The following is an 8,236-nucleotide window of genomic DNA, read 5'->3' as shown; positions in this document are numbered from 1 at the left end:
GCCCACCACCATGCCCAGCTAATTTTTGTGTTTTTGTTAGTAGAGATGGGGTTTTGCCATGTCGGCCAGGCTGGTCTTGAACTCCTGACCTCAGGTGATCCACCCACCTAGGCCTCAAAGTACTGGGATTACAGCTGTGAGCCACTGTGCCCAGCCAGAAATATAACTGATTTTTATTCATGCTTTATACTTCCCTGTATTTTCCAGAATTTTTGCCATAAACTGGTTATGATGTCTATTAAACACTGTAAACGTAAAAAAGCCAGCTCAACTTTTTTAAAAGACACTAAATTATGCACATAAACATATGGGGCTTATTTTAAAAAATATCTAATTTTCTTTTAAGATTAATTTGTATAAACTTCAAAAAATGAAGATATTTTGCTCTCCAAGGCTTACACAAAGTACAGTGCTTTTGCACTAGGAACGCAATCCTAAAATTTAAGCAAAAATTGAGGCACACGAAGAAAGGAATTAGAAGGGGTCATCTCCTTTGAGAGATTACTACCCATTAAGGAAATGGGTGAGGAACATGAGACTATTTAGCTGTACCTAAAACTCAACAGAAATTCAAGACTCACAGTGAAAAGATTTTAGACCACTTGCAAGGCAAGCAAACTTTCAAAAGTATTGAAGTTTCCAAGAGTTAAACTTGTAAGGGGAGGACATTTATCATCTCTGCTTTGTTTTATAGTTAAGAAATAAATATAGGAAAAAGCGACAATTTAGAAAACCTGAAAAAATTAACACTTGGCTGAAAAAATGAAAATTTTTATTCTGTTATAATAAGACCCCTCTTGATACTGAAAATTAAACTGAAAATGTAGAACACAAGCAAGAAATACATTATAGTGGAAAGAAAACTGCATTCATACATAGGATGTGCTGGAAGAGACATGAGTTAAGACAAATGCCAATATTACATAAAAAGAAGAAACATTAAAATGACAATGTTGTATTCTACAAAACAGAACTTTATTTCTTTTTTCTTTGAGACGGAGTCTTGCTCTGTCGCCCAGGCTGGAGTGCAGTGGTGCCATCTCGGCTCTCTGCAAGCTCCGCCTCCTGGATTCATGCCATTCTCCTGACTCAGTCTCCCTAGTAGCTGGGACTACAGGCGCCCACCACTATGCCCGGTTAATTTTTTGTATTTTTAGTAGAGACAGGGTTTCACCGTGTTGGGTAGGATGGTCTCGATATCCTGACCTCGTGATCTATCAGCCTCGGCCTCCCAAAGTGCTGGGATTACAGGTGTGAGCCACCACGGCAAGCCAAAACAGAACTTTATTCCTAAACCAAATGGATTATAAACTTAAAAGGATTTAATACTATCCAAAATTATTTGGATAATAGTTGTTGATACAGTGTGGATCTGTGCCCTTGCACAAATCTCATGTCAAATTATAATCCCCAATGTTGGAGGTGAGGCCTTGCAGGAGGTGATTAGAGGTTGGGGCAAATTTCCCTCTTGGAACTATTCTCATGATAGAGTTCTCAGAGGATCTGGTTGTTTAAAAGTGTGTGGCACCTCCCTCTTCTTCCTCCTGCTCCAGTCCTGTGAAGTGATCACTCTCCCTTTGCCTTCTACCATGACTGTAAGTTTCCTGTGGCCTCCCTAGAAGCCAAGCAGATGCCAGAATCATGCTTTCTGTAGAGCCTATAGAACTGTGAGCCAATTAAACCTCTTTTCTGTATAAATTACCCAGTCTCAGGTCTTTATGGCAGTGCAAGAACGAACTAACACAGTTGTTCAAAAAGAAACCTTGTAAGTTTAAATACTAGATTTCTTGTATAGCATCTAATAATCTTTTCAGTAAATATGATGTTACATTATTGCAAACACTGTAAAATAGATTCACTGTGGTTGTTGGTAACTTGTTGAATTGTGCTATGATTGAATTTAAATGCCAAAAATGTTTCCATTTGTAAAGCCAACATGTTTACAGAAGGGAAAATATTACCCACTCCCCCCACAAAAAAAAGAGTTGAAAAAACATATCAGAATGATGCAAGGTATGAGAAAGAAGAATGTCAGTGATACTGGCAAAGTTAAAAACCAGACAACACTCTGTATTTCATTCAGTGGACATTAAGAAGATTTTCTACATATAGAAAAAATTTGAATTTTAGAAGATTTTGTAAAAAAAAAAAGAAGTACCAATAATATTTAAATTACCTTGTAATTACTTAGAAAACAGTATTTACTTTTTCAACAAAATTGTATTAGGTATCTACTCTGTGCTAAGTACTTAAAGCAGAAGCTATGATAAGAAAGTCTACATACTATTGACTTCATATATAAGCTAAGTGACCTTGAATAAATTACTTAACCTCTCTAGATTTCATTTTCCTTATCTAGAAAATAGAATAATAATACCTACACCTCAAGGGATGCTAGAAGGATTATGTGAAATAATATACAAAATTATTCACACATTTCAGATTCTTAACAGTATAAGGATTAGTTCCTCATCCTATTAGTTTGCTTTATAATAAAAGTAGTTCTTATAAATCACCTTACAAGCTTACTTAATAATGAATAATCAAAACGCTGAGTAAAGGATAATCATCTACGCATACCTATTACCCCCAAGGGAATCCTGTAGTAGTCTTGTTAGCTTGGAATCTCTGTAGGGGACATGTGTGGCCCTCTTGCTCTTGTCTCCCAAGGCACTAATTACATTGCCAAGCGCCAACTAAAAGAAAGAGAACGAAAGACAGCAAAATGATACAAATTTATTAATTATAACATTTTTAAATAAAGAAAGCTTACAGAGAATAATATAGAGACATAATATAATTAAGAATATTTGTGTTTGGTTTTGTTTTACATTTGTAATCATGGTTATAGATGTTTGCATTACTGATGGCTAGTGTGAGCAACATTTTGGATAATGTTTATCTTGTAGGTGATAATTCAGTGACAGTAGGAAAAACAGCAGGGTCGCAGGAGGAGTGACTACAGAGTTCTGTAATTTGACTAGTTTTTAAATAATTGGATGCTAACACATATATTATTGTATTTATTTATTTATTTATTTATTGAGGCGGGGTCTCACTCTGTTGCCCAGGCTGGAGTGCAGTGTTGTGATCCCAGCTCACTGCAACATCCACCTCCCAGGTTCAAGCTATTCTCCTGCCTCAACCTCCCAAGTAGCTGGGACTACAGGCACACACCACCACGCCTAGCTGATTTTTGTATTTTCAGTAGAGATGGGGTTTTCCCATGTTGGTCAGGCTGGTCTCAAACTCCTGACCTCAGGTGATCCACCCACCTTGGCCTCCCAAAGTGCTGGGATAATAGGAGTGAGCCACCGCACCCAGCCCATCTTATTGTATTTCTAAGGATAGATATACTTGCATAGGAATACCTTGTTCAGAGAAATAATACTGATTTTTTTGCTGTGATTAAAGAAGGTTTTCTTTTTCCATGGGAACTGTATTGCAAAATGAAAATTCACATCAAACTGTTAAACTAACTAAACATTTTATTTTTCATTGAGTTGAAGAGAAGAATTTGTAACATGAATGGACAATTTTCTGGGGACATAACCTGATGCTTTGATAATTCTAGGGATAACTAAAGTTGTCAATCTTATTTCTATTTCAAAGAATTAGTACTTAGTACTATAGTACTAATATACACATAAGGTATTATATATAGTACTAATATATATGTAACCATGACTTTATTAGGAAAAACAGACCATGCAGGGAGTGGCAACAGGATCACACTTTGTCATCATTCCCCCTTTCCAGAGCGGCTACTGTCATAAGCAATGGTAATACTGAAACTCTACTAGATAGGTCTCAACATGCTTCAAGAGCCTAAAGAGGAAAACAAAGCAGTGGTTTTTGTCTTTTCCTGACAACATAAATGTAAATACCACCATGACTGTATCTCCTAAGAAACGCAAAACAATACACAAAGTCCAGAATCCAGGCATGCCGTTTTACACAACATTCATCCACATGGTTGGACCATCAAGATGAGTATTGGAGTTGGAAGGTCTGGCTCTTTCTAATCAGCCTTGGTTGATCATTTCCCCACAGAAGGGTCATAATCATATAGAAGCAAATATTGGGGGGTGATTAATGGGAGGAAAGCAGACACCACACACTCTGAAACTGCCTTTGCAAAATTCGTATCAGTGAGAAAAGCATGACAGTGAGGAAGATCCGACCTAATCCACTCCATCTTGCCTTTAATCTCTAAACTGCCCTTGTTCCTTCCTATGCTGAGCTAACTAAAGGAGGAATTTAGTTTATAGTTTAAAGAATTTTGAAAAGATGATAACAGCCTTTTCCTGAAACAACCCTTCTTGTTCCCTGGGGACCAGCAAGCCTTTGTAAAACTAACAAATTGGCCACAAGATTATTAGAAATTATGATTTAAGAGTCATGCAGCCAGAGGCCACGAGATTCCTAACCTCCCCAATTGCTCCTATGGATAAGATCACTATTGTAAAACCTAAGATTGGTGTTTGGATATTTTTTCAGACCCTGCATTCTGATGCACCAGCTGGCACCATGCAGACTGGTAATCTAGCTCAACCAGTTCTGTAATCCCACCTAGGAACAGAAGACAGCAAGAAGAACCCACTGAGACACCCTATGATTTCACCTCCACTCCCCACTCTCTTAGTCCCCTCATTCACCAAATTATACTTTAAAAACCGCAGTCTCTGAATTTTTGGAGAGACTAATTTGAGTAATAAAACTCCAGTCTTCCATTTAGCTGGCTCTGTGTGCGTTAAACTTTTCTCTATCGCAATTCCCCCACCTTGATAAATCAGCTCTATCTGGGCAGCGGGCAAAAAGAATCCATTGGGTAGTTACAACTCTGATGCTACTGGCGTCACAGAAATTTAGGGATGTCATTACATTTGTGCAGGCACAAATTTCCAGTTTTGTAATGAAGATAATAAGAACATTTAATGCACAAAACTTTGCTCTAAAATATTTCCTTCCATATAATGAAGCTTTATGCTAACTAAATCACAACTTTTCCAATCAAAATGCCATTAAGTGGCATGGTATTAAAGTTAATTTTCAATATAACCTAGTAAAAGTATCACTTTTAAAAAATCATTACCAAAAACAATTATAATTTCCAAAGTCAGTAAAATGACTGTCATAAAATATTATCAAAAGGCTACTTTGAAGGTCTTCACCCATGAAATAGCTTAATATTAAATCTTGGGCCAAGCGCAGTGGCTCATGCCTGTAATCCCAGCCCTTTGCGAGGCTGAGGTGAGTGAACCGCATGAGCCCAGAAGTTTGAGACCAGCCTGGGCAATGTGGCAAAACCCCATCTCTACAAAAAATACAAAAATTATCTGGGTGTGGTGGTGCTGGCCTGTGGTCCCAGCTACTAGGGAAACTGAAGTGGGAAGATCAATTGAGCCCGTGAGGTCAAGGCTACAGTGAGCCGTGACCGTACCACTGTACTCCAGAGTAGGTGACACCGTAAGACCCTATTTAAAAAAAAAAAAAGATAAAAATAAATAAATAAATTGATTTTGACAATATATTGTTAAATGTGGAAAGAATTTTTCAAATAATTTGTATATCTATAATTTTATGCACATACAAATTTTAGTACAACTAAATTTATACACATGAAGAAAATCTGTAATATAAAAAAGAGAAAAAAGCGTGAGGAGATCAGAGATTCAGTGCATTACTAATAACTGTTCTATAATTTTCATTTCTCAGTTCAGTGTCTGAAGGATTTCCATATGGATATTATAAATTACAAAAGACAAAAGGAAAATAGAAAAGCTCTGATATATTCTCAGCACAAAGCCTTAATCTTACAAGTCCACAGTTGATAGAAATGCCTTCTTTTGCCCTCTCGCCTGTAGCTCCAGTACGCTTCAATCTTTCTGACCCTGCGAGATCAACAAAATGGAACTTTGCAGTCAGGGTTTCAAATTCATTCATCTGTGCTGATTCAGAAATAATTTTATTATCAGTTGCACTGTCCTGAAATTAAGAAAAATAATTGAATATATTTTATTAATGTAACATTAAATATCCTCCTACTCTACCTTGAGCTCATCCCACATACACATATAGGCACAACCAAATAAATAGGCAGAAAGCCAAATAAATAATATATTCAAAAAATGTCTGCTGGCAATTAGAAATTTAAAGGCAGAAAAAGCCTGGATGTTCAGAACTCAACTATTATCAACTGAGGCTTTGCTTATGCTAATGAAGGGAAAACTACAGCATATAATCCTCAAAAGCAAAGGGTCTCAGGTGATGACATCCAACACATGGCCACAGCATCCTTTTTGTTTTTTCAGACATATATATAATTTTTTATTTCAAAATCTTACATGGCTGACCAGCTTCAACTTAACTAGGATCAGAAGAGGAAATCAGAAAAAGGAATGACTAAATTAACTGAATTTGGCTCAAATATATTCTCACAGAATTCATGTGGTTTTAGGGAGATAAAAATTGAAAGTTTAAGAAATTAGAATTGATAACTCACAGCATCAATTTGGGGACACACTCTGGTTTGACACACATGAATGGTAAAAATGGCATGTGAACGAGAGCTCTGAACATTCATCTGGGTACTGGCAGTTGTCCGGGATAAAGCACCCAACTTCAAACACTGCATCATCTGAAAAAGGGGAAGAAACAAAGGACTTTACTTGAACAATAAACAAGATACTATACAATCTAAAGTCTGAGGTAATGGCTAAAACCCACCATGTTAAGGGATATAAAAGATGTGGAATTTCACATTACTAGTTTAGTTACAGGCACTTTTTGAGATGAACTTCTCAGTATAATAGTGTATTATTTTTTAAATAGAAGAAAACACTGAGATTCCATTGTTTGCCATTTGCTGACATTTGCAGCTTCCATTCCAAAACTGTTACAGTAGAACACTCTGGTACAAACTGAGCAATAACTTGAATTATTCAGGCTCTTCTCTATCTTCTGTTAAAACTATTTTCTGTAATCTTTCTCAACAATCTCCCTCTAGGAGCCATGATACAGTTCTACATAGGTTAAAGCAAAAAGTACAAAAGTATTGTGGTCTCATTCTTCACCATCAATTGTCTAACCCTCTTTCTCTAGCTGTGAATGAAAGCTATTCATAAATTTTCTTAGATTCTTTTGATGCTATGACAAATATGCTGACTTTATCATAACCCTGATATTTTTATACTAATATTCTGATTTTTAAAATGTGAGGAAAGAAGACAAGATTTTAATTCCATGTCATGCTTCAGGATATAAATTTCATATCTTGATCTTAAGCAGACTACCAGCAAAGCTCACTATTTAAACAAAGCCAGCTATGCTCTGTTATAACTACAATATAAATATTACCTCTGATTCTGTATTCACAGTACGTGTTGTAACGCCCACAGTATAAATTCCTCCAGTTGAATCTTCATGAATTCTTATACTTGATTTTTTATTTTTTGCATCAATATCACGAGTGGTATCAAATAAGTCAAGGACCTCTTCATTATAGAGCTATCAAAAAAATATTAGAAATCTCATTTTAGCAGAAATTGTCTGGGTAGTTGTCATAACAACATATTACATAATGTTTTCCTTCATACAGATTTTTAAAGTACTTCAAACTGACACATATTTTTTCAAAATAACACATAAAAATGAATGAGGCTATTATTACAACAATTATAAGCAAATGCCAGATTTATTTACAAGAGTAAAAACAGTAAGTGACTTAATCATGACTAATGGGTTGAGAACTAGCTAAAATGATCTAATAATCCTTTGCAAGAGATAATTAAATATTTACAAATACAAGCAAACCTTAGAAACATGTGCCAAATGTAGACAAATCTTAAGCTTCAGAATATTTAAAGAATTTTACTACTTCAGCTAAAAACATATTTCCTATTGACCTGAAACCTTTGTTAACGAGTTGAAAAATTAACACTTAGCATGTTTGCAAGGTCAGCAACAGTATTAGTGTTCCTGTACCAATAGAGGCTGAAGAAACCCAGATACCTCCTTAAAAGAGGATACACACACCTGTTTTTCTATCAATATGTTTTAAAGTTACAATGCCTAACATCATTTTAGAGGGTGAAAGGGAAGATGGAATAACACTGTTTCTTTTCTTCTTTTATCATCATTTACTTTCCTTGGGAACACACAGTTATATTCTCTTTGGTTTTTACTAAATAAGAATGTCCATTAAAACCAGCAGAAAAAAAAAAAAAAAAAAAAA

The 8,236-nt window shown here is 35.6% G+C and overlaps 1 protein-coding gene across 1 annotated transcript in view; it reads right to left on the bottom strand.

Moving 5' to 3' along the window:
- The window catches only part of KIF21A (kinesin family member 21A), a 160,784-nt gene that overhangs the window by 71,645 nt on the left and 80,903 nt on the right, over positions 1-8,236 (bottom strand). Inside the window, 4 exon segments of the mRNA XM_017861708.1 lie at positions 2,581-2,696; positions 5,821-5,988; positions 6,506-6,640; positions 7,360-7,509. Of these exon segments, the coding sequence (XP_017717197.1) occupies positions 2,581-2,696; positions 5,821-5,988; positions 6,506-6,640; positions 7,360-7,509 (569 nt within the window).

The sequence above is a fragment of the Rhinopithecus bieti genome, unplaced genomic scaffold (genome assembly GCF_001698545.2).
Source record: "Rhinopithecus bieti isolate Rb0 unplaced genomic scaffold, ASM169854v2 scaffold_62241, whole genome shotgun sequence".
Classification (NCBI taxonomy): domain Eukaryota; kingdom Metazoa; phylum Chordata; class Mammalia; order Primates; family Cercopithecidae; genus Rhinopithecus; species Rhinopithecus bieti.
This window is presented reverse-complemented; position numbering and strand designations above follow the sequence as displayed.